At 42.4% G+C, this 15,507-nt stretch overlaps 1 protein-coding gene across 13 annotated transcripts in view; it reads left to right on the top strand.

Moving 5' to 3' along the window:
• The window catches only part of szt2 (SZT2 subunit of KICSTOR complex), a 154,746-nt gene that overhangs the window by 90,366 nt on the left and 48,873 nt on the right, over positions 1 to 15,507 (top strand). For 8 of the 13 annotated variants that reach the window (XM_044198544.1, XM_044198540.1, XM_044198542.1 and 5 more), the window contains 8 exons: positions 276 to 449; positions 4,445 to 4,636; positions 5,762 to 5,952; positions 6,887 to 7,053; positions 7,755 to 7,852; positions 8,009 to 8,141; positions 10,294 to 10,424; positions 13,899 to 13,946. In XM_044198544.1, the coding sequence (XP_044054479.1) occupies positions 276 to 449; positions 4,445 to 4,636; positions 5,762 to 5,952; positions 6,887 to 7,053; positions 7,755 to 7,852; positions 8,009 to 8,141; positions 10,294 to 10,424; positions 13,899 to 13,946 (1,134 nt within the window). The remainder of the gene's footprint in view (positions 1 to 275; positions 450 to 4,444; positions 4,637 to 5,761; positions 5,953 to 6,886; positions 7,054 to 7,754; positions 7,853 to 8,008; positions 8,142 to 10,293; positions 10,425 to 13,898; positions 13,947 to 15,507) is intronic. The other 5 variants (XM_044198541.1, XM_044198548.1, XM_044198546.1 and 2 more) reach the window with 4 other exon arrangements.

Below are 15,507 nucleotides of genomic sequence, written 5' to 3'. Positions count from 1 at the left end.
TACAGGGCAGCTGGGCCTTATGTTAAAGCATGTGCACAGCTGTAATGTGATGAGGAACTGGATATTAAGACTCCTCTTTTCACGGTTAGGTTACAGAAGAGTTAGGTGACAGACACCGTGGCAATCAGAACTACATTTAACCCCAAGGCTGGAAGAACATTGCTCTTTGTATAATTGCGAAGGAAAGCAAATGATTTGTGACTCAGGAGGGAGTAGAAATTGAAAACCTAACGAGCTGCTGTTGGTCATTTTAACACATTCCACTGCTCTTTCAGGTATTGCCTGCATCGCCCTCTCATTTGTGGACGCCCATGGTCGTCCCCTTCAGGTTCCAGCTCAGGACTGTGCCACACTGCAGAGATCAGAGGACTGCGCGACCCCCCTTCATCCAGACCATTTTGACGAGCTTACCGCTGTGTGTAAAGTTTACTCCGGCAACGTCAGCTCAGGTACGGCTTAACACAACACTGAGCAGTTGTAGCCAGACTTAATTTGGCCTGCATTGTGACATGGCTGATGCTGGTTCTGCTCAGTTTACTGATGACATAAGGGTCATGAAATAAAAACGTGGGGCCTTGAAGCAGTAATGCACTTGAATGTCAGAAAACACAACATAAAGCAAAAAGCAAGGTCCAAAAATGTTTCCAATAATTAAGAGTAGCCTTTTTCCTCTTCACCCTGTAAGGTAAAGTACTGTAACGTAAGCTTTCTTGAACCCACGCAGGGAAATGAAATTGTCACATCAGAAAAGTACAAAAACAGCTGAAGAGTATAGTTTAGAAAACTACTATATACAGTGCAGAGCATGAGAATGAAAGTAACAACATAACATAAAAAATACAGCATTGCATTTAAAGAAGACAGGAATGGGATGATGGCATAAAGTGGGGACGTAAAATATTTAAAAAACAACAACTGACTCACTTTTAGCCTTTGACCAGTTGTCCTTCCTCTGTGTTCTTGGTAGATGGAATTGAGCAGTTGGGGGTTTTTTTCTTTCTTTTTTAAAGATAATTTTTTGGCATTTTGCCCTTTATTTGAGAGCCAACAGTGTACAGTAGAGAGACAGCAAACATGTGGAGAGAGGGACGTGACATGCAACAAAGGTCCATAGCCGGAATCGAACCATGGACGTCTGCGCCCCAACCACCAGGGCACCGCAGAATGGAGCAGCTTTTAATCAGAAAGTAGCAGCATTTAGTCTGAAACTACAGAGATCACTAGCACCAGGCAACCAGCAGTACAAAACTAGCTGGCACGGGGTACACATGAACTGGTTTAGGATGGAGTGTGGAATAGAAAGATATGAAGAATGTTTGCTGGTATGCCATGCTAAAGGCCCAAAATAAGCATGATACTCCAAATGGGACATGGGGGGGACGAAGAAAGAAATATATATACACATGATTTCAGGGTATTCAAATTTTCAATGTTCAGTTACCTCGCTCCTTTTTGGAATTATGTATTTTTGTCTTGTTTGTTTGCAATTGTCTGTTCTAATCTTAAAGCAACCTCCAGAAATGTAGTATTAATGTAAGTAAAGGAGGTCGACTCGTAAGATGGGCTTTTGAACACTGAAGCAGCAGAGACTGACACATCCTGACTTTTAGTCCCTAGTGTAGGCCAAACTCCAAAAATGTTCCCTTCTCATAATGCAATTTTATTACATATTTTCATTAGACACTCCCTGCCAGGTACACCCATTTTTCAAAATCCACATTTCCCTACCACCACCCTACCACAAACCCTTTGTAACGCCGGCTTTCTGTTAAATTTGGACCTTGTTTACACCGAGTATTAACATGAGAACTGTGTCTGGATAATGGCTTCTGATCACGCGTTTTGGTACGGGTCCTTGTTATCTCAGTTCTGCCCACATTTTAATCAAAACTCAACATGCAAATTAGCTAGGTGGAGCTGGGAGGCTTGTCAACAAACATGGTGTGTCTCTGGTCAAGGGAAGTGATGCGGGATACTGTCGAGGCGCCACGACAGTGTGCAAGATGAAGGTTGTGTGACAGACAGAGACAACTTTTTTGGTAGCCTTGCTAACTGCGCTAATGGTACTAATACTATAAGAAGGTAATCAGAGGTCTGATCAAACCCCCGTTGGTCACGTGACTCTTGTCCTGCACATCATAGCAGTCTCTGGACAGTCTCCTGAAGCGATGTTGCTGTTTGGGCTCTACTTTCCTTTGCAGAGGTAGAACTTGTCTGTAACTTTTTGACGGGCAGCTTGAGATAGCAGAATTATAGCAGGAACAGGCGGCGCTAGGTGGCCTTTGGACAGATACTTTTCTAAAGACTGTGGTCAGACTGTACAAATTTAAACCAGTCTGTCATCAGAGCAGAATCAGAAACACTTTATTGATCCCAGAGGGGAAAGTCTTTCGTTACAGCAGCTCACTGTCACGTCAGTCACACAGGAAGAGAAGTACTGAGCAAAAATATAATACACTATAATACACGTCAGAAAATAAATGAAGTACCAAGTGGGTATAAGTATAAATTAAAATAAGTGTGAAGTACAAAGTGGGTTTACCGGTTGATGATAATAATACGGTATAAGGTGCATGAACTGCCAAGTTAAGTCTAGTTTATTAAGATTATAATGAGACGGAGGATATTGCACAGCAGTAATAGAAGTATGAATAAATATCAATATCAATAAATAGGGAATTTTAAACTGAAAAGAGTATATTGCGCAGCAGTGTTAACACAGAATATTGCAGAGATTGCAGTGATGTTAATGATCAATGTCCAGTTTAGTGACTTCTGGTCAAACAGACTGACACTTAGAGGGAGGAGTTAAAGAGTCTGATGGCCACAGGCAGGAAGGACTTCCTGTGGAGCTCTGTGGTGCATTGTGGGGGGATGAGTCTTCCACTGAAGGTGTTCCTTTGGTACTCCTGATCACGATGTGAGTCAGGCCACCTCCAGATGTGGTCTGGATGATCTGACTGATTCTGATTGCAATGTGTTCTGTGTGCATTTTCAGCTGCATTAATATGCGTTTCCCTGATGCAGATATCCAGACACAGATTACATGTTAATAGCAGGTGGCAATGGGCTCTTAAAGTGTGACATCTTCAGGGTTTTTTCTTAGACTTGGCAAAGCTCCTACAAATCCACAGAAGACATTATTCAACTCTTTCCATAGGCTGAGTCCGATGTGTGAAATCAGTGCAGCTCCCCTTTAGAATTACAAACTGTTGCAACAGAGAATGAGCTCTGTCATTGGTTTTCGCTTTTTTATCATTGGATTTGATTATGTTACAAGGTTACAGGAAGTGCCAGGGGTCATTTTATTGTATAAACTGCACTAATTTAAAAACTGATGAATTATAGTCTAAACGTCAAGCTACGCCATGGGTAGCAGTCTGGCTATTAAATTTAAAGCCTAAATATTAAATGCCCCTAAAATGAACGAGTTAATGAATACTACTGTGTAAGATTTTAGTTCCTGGAGACTCAATTTGTCAATGTGACACTGCATCACAGGTCCATAAATCAAAATGAAATCTAGGTTTTGGGGGCTTATTAATAACATTGTGCTTATAAAGTGTTAGTCATACTCTGTTGTTGGTGTTGCAACAGGAAAAAACAACCAATAAGACTCCAGCTGTTTGTTTTGGGCATTAAAAATAGAGCCATCCTCAAATGGTGGGTTTAATCAATTAAAACTTTACTGTGCAGTGCCAATCATAATACTTTCCCCATCTGTGCTATTGTACTGTATATTGTTTGAAGACATGTTAATGAAAGGTTACCCAAAAGATTACAAGGGTGCATTATGTGTAATTTTGATGAAACTCGCTGGTAGCTGGTGGGATCAAAGCGGAGTGTATGAAGGAAGCAGCATTTGTCTAAAAGACACTATGGCTGTATTATTTTTGTAGCGGCCTGTACAAGTGAAGTGGAAGAGAGCCTGACAGAGGGAGACGTGAATAATCATTGGCTTGTACTTTTTATGTGGTCTGTAATTTGAAGTGTGCACACTGTACAGTGTATGCCCTGTGCTGTGTTTTAAACATCAATATATCATAGTCAGACATCATGGTTGAGATGATTAATTAGCCTCTATCTCAAGTCAGGGGTATTGTTAGTACTGCTGACCCAATATTAAGACCACATTTCCCATAAATCCTACTGCTTCCTTGTGCAAATTGAGTGCATATAATAATAAAAAATAAGCTCTCTCCCCCCAGAATGCTAACCCTAACCCCTAAGCTATGTGCTTATCTGTCTTTATCTGTCTGTTTTAAAACTACAATTGATCCCTGTTTAGGAACTAAAGCAATATTATGTGCTGAGGATTTTCTCCTTTACTGTTTTGTCTGATGCTTTTTTTCATCCGTTTGTTTGGGAGTACTGCTGTAAGTCGAGGGCAGAGCACTGAAACATACCGAGCACTGCCTGTGTTTGTCTGCTTGTCTTCTAACAGAGCCACAGCTGTATGTGCGGTTTGACATCTGGGAACAAGGCAACGTCAGCCCCTTACAGCTAAGTGATAAACTGCAGGGGGCGCTGCGCCACGCACTCTGTGATGTTGTCATGGAGCTGAGAGTCTTGCCAAATCCTCTTTGTCTGGGGGTGCTCTGTCCGGCGTCCAAAGCTCAGAAAGAAGAGGCTAAAGGTGAGGTCACCGAACGGTTATTTGTTTAACTGCGGCGGAAAGACCCCATATAGCAACTAAGCAAACACCCTACAATGTAATGTAACCCAGAACACCACCACACCTGTGAATCAACTCTGACACTGCCAGGGAAAACACTCCCCCTTCAGGCAGAACGAGTAGCAGTTGTCGGTTGCTGTTTGTAAGCACACAATTCAAAGTTGTTCAGAGCGAGAGAGAGCTAGAGAGTGAATGAAGAGAGGGAGCGGCGTTAGCAACAACAGAGCAGCGCATCGGAGAAATAAATCGTTGTTTTCTGAGTGTTTCACGGCGCTTACGTTCTAAAGCACAAATAAAATGGCCGAGACCTCCGCCCAGCCCTGCGGGAGGGATCGTCCTGTCCATCCGTCTGCTCTGTGCTCTGCCAGCGCCGGGGAAACCTCCGTGACACAGGCAGAGGGCAGAGGAGCGAGACGGAGACGGACCTCCGCCTGCCGTTATTGGCTGGGGACTACACACCGCTGCCCAAAGGTCGACGCCCAGAAACGTCCCGAACACAGCGAACTAAGAAGAAACTGAGAAAGTACAGGCAGAGGGCGGCGTGTCTGCACATACAGACACCGCCACACTCTTCTAGTCAGTCGTAAGTGATGACTGAGAGGGATTAGTTTTGTATGAGTGTATACATTGTTTTTAGGAAAATCCTACTCATTATGCCTTTAGCAAAAATGGTTTAAATGAAACACCATTGTATCGGATTACGTTGCCCCGGTGTTCAAAGCTTGCTTTATTTCATCCACTACAAAGCGTTAGCTGGCGGTCCAATTAAACACATTGGCTACACGCTGTCTCGCTGTCTCTTCCCACTGGGCCTTACGTGTCCACATGACACACATGGACGCAGACAGTTGGCACAGTCAGGGAAAGAAAGAGAGAAATGTCATTTAAAATAAACAAACCCAAAGCTGTACACAGCAACATGGCCTGAACGGGACCTGAAACCTGAAGCTTTGCGGGGACCTGTCAGGTTGAGTAGCAGAACCCTGGTTCAAACGGACTCAAAACCACTCAGAGACGCGCGTCACTCCACTTAAATATAAATGCCGGTTACTCTTTTGTGGTCTTCTTTCGAAAATGTGTCTTCAGGACTGTTGATCCCTTTGCCTGAGGTGAAAGAAGTGAAGGACAGCCCCAGGCAGCGCAGTGGCTCAAGAGTCTTTAAAACCAGCCCTTCTCCCATCACCTTAACCCAAGCTGTCCCCATGACAGGGACCAGCACACCCGAGTCCACCACACCCACCAGCAAGAGCACCCGCCGGAGCTTCTGGGACATACTGGTCAGTTCCTCCACAGGTTGAAGGCTTTCATCATGTGTAGCCTAATCACTGGCTACATTAGCATTTATTACAATACTCACAGACATATTATTAAAAATGGGTTGTATAACTGGGTTAAACTAATACTTCACTTTTTCTTTCATTTGCTGAATTGTCTCATATCTTTATGATAGTATTTTCAGTGGACAGAGTTTGGAGTGTGCTTCAGGAATAATTCTAGACTTTTTCAGATATTTCAGGTAAATAAAAAAACCCAGTAATTATGCATCATTCATGCGTTTATGATTGTTATAGTGGCACACTCCAGACTTCATACAAGCTCTTAGGATGCTCTGATGGGCTCCCAGGGGTCACTTCTTGTCAAATCCTGTTCCTTATTCATATTTTACTTTTAGGACATCCTGTAAGCAGACGTGTATTACAAGTTGACATTATTATGCAGATTCAAACCTTGTACTGGCTTTAATCTGCATAATACTGCGGTACACAAAGCCCACATGGAGTTGAGTCTTAGACATTCAGATCTGACTCTCTGCAACTCAACTGTTCATTTATTAATTAGGCAGTCCGAATCATTGGCCTATAATACGGCCACACACTGCAGCCTCCGCCTAGACCAGCATGTTAGAACAGTGATTATCCTTCACATCCACGAGCACCACTGTAATGCTCTGATGCCTGACACTGTATACAGTATGAAAAACATCAAACACATGCCTCCAGCTCGTGCAGAGTGCAGTACTTCTCTCTATGTAAAGACTTCAGTTTTAGATTCTGTTTAAACTTGCATTCATCACTTTTGTGGCATGTCTGGATCTGTTCGACTTTATTATTCCACATGAGCCAGTGCGCTACCTGAGCTCCTCGGATGGAGTCTGTTGGTTGTTCCTACTATACACGGCTTATATTGGGTATTTCCTTTCCATCCTTGCAGAGTAAGCCAGACTCATCAGAGCTTGGGAGCCCAAAGACAACTGACGACATAGTGCAAGAAAAAGGAGAGGAGGGCCGAGCAGCACGACGAAGACACAAGACGGAGAACGTAAAGCAGCAGTGGAGCCAGGAGAAAGCCATGGCTGTGGAGCTGGAGCAGGCCCAGAGGTGGGGCCCAACCGACACTATATCAGTGACATCACTGCACTGAATTATTACCAAAGATTACTGCAAAGATTTGACTGAAATCACAAAAAGGTCACCCCCTTTTTTTGCAATTAAGTCATGTAAAAAGTGTTTCCAAATTTAATGCAAATATGTTTTATTACTGAAAGGGCAAAAAGGTCCTTGGGGATCCATCAGAAATGCTCCTCTAACCTCCAAGCATGTTTGATTGACAGCTGAGTCAGTAACTGTAGCCTACAAGCCGAGGACCGTTCGGCATCTAAACTGACTGATGCTGAAATTGAACGGGTCAAACGACATCGTGAAAGGGCTCTGTCTTAGTGACCGGCCCACAGAGGATTATCACCTGACTCTGCAGGTTCCCTCAGCTTTACAAAGCTGTTTAGTTTGGTTTCACAGCACACAACTTCACTGTTTTGGTTCAGTCTCGCTGTGTCGTCACGCTCGTCTTCAGCAGCAGCACTACTACAGTGCCATGCGTTAGCAGTGTCATGAATTTCCTCTGGAGCACTATCCCGAAATTGAGTGGTGAAAGCTAAAAATGCCAGCAGCTGAGCAACAAATGACTGTGTGTCGCTGACAGCTGATCAACAAGCCTTTAAATCACCACAGCTCTGGTCTTTTAGCGCTCCGGGACCTGTCAAAATGTCCTAATGCAGTATGGGTGTTTTGTGGCTGTGTAGGAGGCAGGTGTCTCATTTGGAAGAGGGAGATACGGGCACTCTACACCCCATCTACCAGGATACCTGCCAGCCATGGATCACTTTCATGGATAAACTTGGTAAGTGATAGTTAATTCTCCCATATTTTCTGATGGGAATATGAAAAATTCTATCAGAAAGGCTGCATCTTCTGACGATGAGAGGTTTTATATTCTGTAAGTACCTCTCACTCTCTGTATCTGTGTTTGTCCTTCTGACCGGCTGCTGCTGAACAGGCTGCCCCTCCATTCAGCAGTGCACGGCTGAAATTGCTTCGCACTTCCTGCTGCCTTCCATCTTGGCAGAGATTGTCAATTTGGTCAGTTCTCTGGCCAGTGATACGACAGTGAAGGCATTTGAAAAGACAAGGTGAGTTGATTACATTTTGTGTTCTCAATAGCAAAAGTTTACTATATGTATCTTGCTCCTTTGTTTTTGAGAATCATGGCAAAGGGACACTGTCACATACTGCTGTGATATTTACTTATTTTATGCTGTTGTATAGTTCTCATGTTTAAGGATCGTGCCTAGTTCCATAAAAACTGACTTCAACTGACATTTTAACTGCTGTCACTGCTTACATACTGACATTCCAACTACTCACAGTACACACACTTCAACTATCTCAGGTTCAACTTAGATTGTTTTTATGTTGACTTTGACATTTCAGGTGCTTTCACCCCTTAACAACCAGCTGACAGTTCACCTGCTTTCAGCTCTTACTCTTCAATTTGTTATTATTCCCGCTGATGAAAGTCATGCTGCAGGCCACCCTGTGCATGGTGGGGACACCGAATTGAAACAGATGAAACAAGTCATTTTGTACATGAATGCAAAATGACTTTCACACAACAATTGGCGCTATAATTCAAGCCAGCGTATTTAGGCTTCTAACTCGTAAACCGTAGAGCCGATTTTACAATTAATTCAGTAATTCATTATGCATGTTTTTTGTATAATGATTTATATACACATGTGGCTAGTTTTCGCGCTGTATTGATTTAAAAACAAAACATCACTCTCCCTTGCTATTAAATGGGCAGTATAGAATCCATTGCCATACATACTCCAAGAGGCTAAAATGTCATACCGTCGGAATAGTTGTCGACGGAGAGGAAGAGGCCTCATGGTGGCGCTATGATTAATGGCCAAAAAGTGATAACTTTGAATTTGCATAATCTGAAAAACAGCAAAATGATGTCTTTTTTGGGGATTACGACTGTATCAACACCAAATCTATACAGCCTTGCAGTGACAGAGATACACTAACGCACTATAAATGGGCAAGTTCGCTGTAAAAACATGGCCGCCATCAATCAAGAAACTGCACCAAAGACGCGGCTTAGCAGAAAATGGTCATAATTTGACCATTTGTCCAAGCATCATAAATCTTTATAATGATCTTGCCAAAGCATTTTGAGCCTGACCCATAGGGGGTGCCACAAATTCCAAAAACGTGTATCTCTGTAAAAGTAGTTGTGCCAGACACACCACACATGGTATAGACACTAAATTTACACAGTTTGTTCAAAATGTGTTAAAAGACTTGCATACAAAAATTGGCCCACGTCTGGCAATAGGTGGCACTATAATGGAAGTCAACCCGTTTAGGCTAATAACTCGTAAACCGTAGTGCCGATTCACAAAATGAATTTCAGTTACATTTGTCCATACGTGTTTAAATGATTTTCAGTATATTTTTTTTGGCCCACATTCTAGAGAGTAATATTAACTCTAGTTAAGTATCGAATGTGGAATGCTGAGCGTGTACTTTAGATTGAGTATACAATGTGAAAATTAAGCCAATGAAGTGAAAACCAAGTTGACAATCGAGGTATTTTGTACCTTTGGTACTATGCTGTGTCGGGTCCTTGTATTTATCACAGACTGGATGATAACTTCGGATCACGTATTTACTGTGAAATTGTCTTTTGGCATACTCCTCTAACTCACTGAACAATACAATAGAAGTTTCTTCTACTCAGTCCAGTTTGCCTCCTTTTTCCCTGCCAGACAGACAACAGCAATAAAAGTTTGGACTGCAATCAAGATTTAAAGTTTATGCGCATACAGGGGTGCAGGGGCAAAATTCTTAAGCACCACTGTAGAGACACAGGGTTTGATTCCCGGTTGTGGGTAGTTCCTCCACCTTGTTCTTGCATTCCAGCATACACAAGTGCTCACCAGGTGGGAAGCCAGTGAGGGATTACGTCCTTATCGCTGCACTAGTGACTCCTATTGGTTGGTTGAGGTAGAACATGTCTGTTCACAGTCCTCCAGACAACAAGAGTAGAGTTAGCAGACAACAGTGCAGTGCAGAGAGAAAGGATATTTCACATCAGGAGAAAAAAGGAACACAATCGGCAAAAACCCTTTTGCCCAAGTTTGGAGGATCTCTAGTTGTCTGACAGCCCTTCTTTCTCACACATGTACATCTCAGTGTCCTTAATATCTCAGACCTGTATTTTGTTACAATTGTGTCATGTATATACCACAATAATGGTTTTCTCTGTGTCTTCAGCTGTCCCACATCTGGAGATGTATTTGTACCATTCCCTCTTGTCCAGAACGTCAGCCAGCCTCCAGGCACTACAAGGAGCTTCATTCTCATTGGCCGTAACTTCCATCAGTGGCACTGTAGCACAGAGCAAGGTAACTACTAAAGCCAGCGACTCAGAACATTCACAGTGGTCAGCTACTGCCTCAGTGCTCATCCTCTGCACTGCCTACTAAACTGTACAGTATACACAATGCAACACAATGAATGATTATCAGTCCATAGTGCAACATGATCATCTATAGTCAGTTAGGTTTTGAAATACTTACTTATGACTGCTTACTTCTTTTTTTCCAGTTTGTAAGTTGCATGTAGAGACCAAGTAACTAGCAGAAGTGGGCGATATCTCGAAAGCGGCGCTGGGCGCGGTAGCGCGCGGCGTAGCGGGCAGCTCGAATAGCGCGCGGCAGCAGCAACATCGCGCAGCAGCGGGTATTCAGACCGCGGCGCGCGCGGCAGCGGCGTCGCGGCAGCGGCGGCGCGGCAGCGGCGGGGAGAGCAGGTAGACATTTACAAGACATTTACACAAATCTATTACCTTGGAATTTCCTCCCATGCAAGTCAGCAGCTTCTCCTGCAGCAGCGCATCGCTCTCACACACAGGCAGTGAGTTACTATGGTTACGAGGACGCTCTGTCTGTCGCTCTGAAACTTTTTTGGTTAACATTATACAGGGTTGCCAACACGCTCTCATCTTTCTCAAATCTATCTCACAGATCTCACGGCGACACCACTCCAAAATCAAAAATCATGTATGCAGTTGTGCCTCACTTAGATTAATTGGGCTAACCAATGATGCATGCATTGGTATTTATCCTAGGTCTTATTTATCAGACAGTAGCGTTGGTTATTAGCTTAATTTAACTGCCAAGGTGTCAGAAAGACAAGTTGTTTATCAGGAACACGGCCAACACGGGTGGAATCTGTTTTCGGTACAGTACGTTATAGACTACTCTGCAGCACAAACACATAAATGGACAGCAGACAGTCCACATATTATCATGACACAATACAGTCAAGATATCATCATCACCATACAGCAGGTGCATGGTAATGCATGTCAGTAGTATGTGAGCAGGGGGCCAGAGGGAGGAGTTCAGAGTCTGTTTGTGAAGCGTTGTGTGTGACATAATCAATAAGAAAAATATGACAAATCCAAACAAAATAGTTCAGCTAAGAACTCCTTCCTTCTCTTCTATTTCTAGTTTTATAAAATCTAGTTTGTTTGTTTTCAAAATGATCCTGTGGGATCCACTGTCTTTAAACAATGTGTTTTTATCCTTCATTTACTTCATATTCCAGACAGTGTTTGTCGATGTAGCTACTTCCCCAGCCCTCCACATTCTCCAGAGAGCCCCATTTTTCACTCACTCCAAACTAAACTGAAAGCTTGGCAGCCCTGGTCAAATTCGAGTTTTCAGTGTTTCTGCTGGTCGCCGCTGGGGGGGTAGTGACGTTACTTCAGTCAGCCATGAAGTGCGTAGCTGAGCTCAGGTTGCAGTATAATAGTTAGCGAAAGACATAAAAAGTCCCTGTTTATGTAACGTTACTACAGCGGCGTCTGCTCTGCCAGCAGTTGGCCCAGACTGTGAACATTAGCTGGGTAGCAGATAACTTTAAGTTTTTTTTCTCTGTGGCGGAAAGAAATCACAAGAGAAAATGCGATCAGTTGTCTGATTGCTGATTCCTCTACCTGCGGTTCCAGCTCCGCAACAGATGTGGGAGTTAGGCCACTGACTTTAGCCTGATCCGAAGCTGCTAAGTAGCTGCTGTTCAGGCTTATATCTGATGTTTCTGGATTCATCTTCCTGCTGCAGTAATGTGTGTGTTGCATTTTACTGCTGCAGATGTTTCAGGTTGAGCTCATTTTAACTGCTTTATATCCTGTTGGGTAGTTTAACCTGCAGCAATGCATCATGGTCTATAGGATCATCATATTTGCACTATTTGAGAATTTACAGTATGTTGTTTTAGAGCAAATGTGTATATCGAGATATAAATCGTATATCGCAGCAAAGTCTAAAAATAGAGATATTTATAAGCCATATCGCCCAGCCCTAACTAATTACTAAGTACTAATTCAAAGGCAACTGCAACAGCAAATGAATTTGAACTTTTAGATATCCCTGACCTGGGTTACTGAGAAGCTAACAAGTACTTATTTTAACAACACATACTGTCATACTGTTAAATTAATGAACAGATTTCCATGAAATTTCCTGGTGTAAACTGAACCAACCAAATAGAGTAGTGAAGCTGGCACGCAGGTCCTGGAAATATTATGTTCCTTTAAATGGCCAGTAGGAGGAGTAAACTGTAAAAACATAGCACCAAAAAGGGAAAACAAGGGTCATTCAGCAAAAACGCTGAACCTGTCTTTTGCTGCAACACAATGTGCAGCGCGCTGCAGCGGCCAATCAAAAACGTACAAGCGCACATTCCTACTAGATTACTTTATAACATAAATGGTGCAATTCTGTTGTTACCGCATGATTTTCAAGATGGAGGATAAAATGATTGCAGCCATGATACATTTCCAGAGTTGCAAAATCCTGTATCACAGGATTAGAAACGGCTGTGCGGTGTTCTGCCGTCTGATGAACTGTCACTGTGACTTTCTGGATCGTATTTCATTGTCTTAGAGATGTCTCACGTGAAGCAACACACCCCCACCAACGCAGCCCCTTGCTTCAGAATACTTTGTTGTTGAAGCCAGAAACAAAACTCCAAACCATTGTTGCAAAACTGATTCAAAAGCGGTCTCAAATCCAAAAAGTGAGTTCTGCACATCTCAACCCTTAAACTCCGATTAGCAATTCAAGATTTACAGCTCCGTGATTGGACGTTTGTTTTTCTACAATGCTTTCTGGGGCCTGTAGTTCACTGTTGGCTTCTCTCAAAAACTAATTTAGTTTTGTTTTCCTTGTCCAGCGGACCCCACTGGCCTAATGTTAATCCAAACAGTCAACTAGTATTGTCTAGGCAACAAATGAATAGGACTTTCCTTTTGGAACCCTGGCACCTGATAGAACCCTCTTCACCACTCTGTCGGTCGCAGCATCTGTGGTGACTGCGATATGGGCCCTCTTTTTTAAGTCGTGACTAGAAAGGGAATGGAAATAAAGACTTTCAATTCCAAGGGAATGCTCTGACGGTATAGAAAAGAAAAGAAATAAACAATTAATGGTGTAATTTAAATGATTTAAATTTGACTCTTAAACACACAGTATGTGTGATGGTGGCCATTCGGTATCCAGAGGAGCTGAGATTGATTAATGTTCATGAAGGCCTGTACTCAGTGTGTAAAGACTTGAATACATTTCTATCAGCATCATGTTGCTAACACCTGTTTGTGTAGAGGAAGCGGCCCGAGCATGATAGTTTTGTGTCGAAGCTTCACCATGCTCCCCTTGCTGCTGCTCTTTGATTCTGTGTTTCTCTGCCCATGCTAGCAGCTGTCTAACATAACTGTGTTGTTTTGCAAGCGTCTGCTTATATCAGTTTGTGTCGAGCTGTGTGTCGAGCTGTCCATGCCGCCTTGCTATTTGTTCATCTCTGTTTGCCTACAGAAGACAGTTCAGATGAGGAAAACATCCCAGTGCTAAATAGGTTCACACGTAAGTTTGCCTTTCAGCTTCACACACTGATGCTGATGGGATGTTTTAAATGTTTTTTTTAATAGAAATATAGTGCTTACTATATATTTTAGATTTTCTTTCTAATGTATTATTTAACAAACAACATAGCTTTAAAGTGGACAAAAGATACTGTACTGAAGTACATAAGGCATAAATCAAAGACGTTGGGCCCTGTTTTTGTGAATCAAGGTGCTGGGCACAAAGCACAGTCAAGTGAATACAAGGATTTGGTTTATTTTGCAGAGGTTTATATGGGTACACTTCCACCAATTAAAGTGACGGAAATATTGTACAACATGGGTGCAGGGGGTCAACCTCGGCACCAAAATGAAGTGCACCCCTGGATTGGCACTCCACCCTCACCCTCTACGTCTATCAGGGCTCTGCAGTGCGAGCATTTCACTCGCATGTGCAAGTGAAAATGAGAGTGTGTGAATGTGAACAGTTATTCGGGTCAGTGGGAGTACTTCCACTGAGGCTGACAAAGTACCAGGACTTGCATCGCTCCAACACTAACGAATGTTCTGATCTTTAGCTGCCGCTGCTCGTCGCTTTGCCAGGTCAAATGTCTAATTTCAGCAGTGGCACATTATATCAGCTTTTCTAACTAATGTTAATTTCACAAGTAACTTGATGACAGGCCAAAATGATCTTTTGGCTGTTGTCAGGTTAACTTGTCTGCACTCAGCCAAAGATCATTTGTGAGGGAAGAATCTCCACTCTGAAACGCCGCTGTACAATCAGAGTGGACTGTGTGTTTTTGCACTTCCAACAACTCCAATAGAGTGGTGAGTCCTGTGTGGTGAAACGAGTGTGAATCTCCCAGTTAAGATCATATCAGTAATTTAAGCTGAAACTAAGATTTGAAATTTGGATCAAATATCTTGTGAAAAACAAGCTGTGCCAAAGTCAGTAGGCTTTTATTTCAGTGAGTTGGATACATTTAATCAACATTTCATGTATTATTGTGATATGTATATATTTCTTTTACTATGTATACTGAGCATCTTCAGGACAAACATTTCCTTCAGGATTAGCTGCACTTTGTGCTGTACGCCTCCATGAAAATAGAGCCCAATGACTTTCTTTAAAAGACAATAAAAAGGAAAATAAAATATATTTAAATAAGGTTAGAATGAAATAAAATAGACATTGACAAGATAATTAAAAAGACATATAAAGGCACATGAATTATAGTGCAGTAATAAATATCCCCAAAGCTGCCGTTTGGTTTACTTCTGTTAATGCTGTGCAATATCCTCCGTCTCATAATCATCTTAATAAGCTGCACTTGACAGTATTCATTATTGCACGATAAATCCACTTTTGTACTTACACTTATTTTATTTGAGCTTTTATACTTTATCCACTTTGTACTTAATTTATCTTAGCTGTATTATAGTGTATTATATTTCGATTTGCTTAGAACTTCTTATTCCTTCTATTCTCAAGTGTGCACTGACGTGACAGTGAGCAGCTGTAACGAAAGAGTTTCCCCTCGGGTACAATAAAGTATTTCTGATTCTGAAATAGTTAAAGG

Source organism: Siniperca chuatsi, linkage group LG6, assembly GCF_020085105.1.
Source record: "Siniperca chuatsi isolate FFG_IHB_CAS linkage group LG6, ASM2008510v1, whole genome shotgun sequence".
In the NCBI taxonomy this organism is placed as follows: Eukaryota; Metazoa; Chordata; class Actinopteri; order Centrarchiformes; family Sinipercidae; genus Siniperca; species Siniperca chuatsi.
Note: the sequence above shows the minus strand (reverse complement) of the source record. Positions and strands in the feature narration are given on the sequence as shown.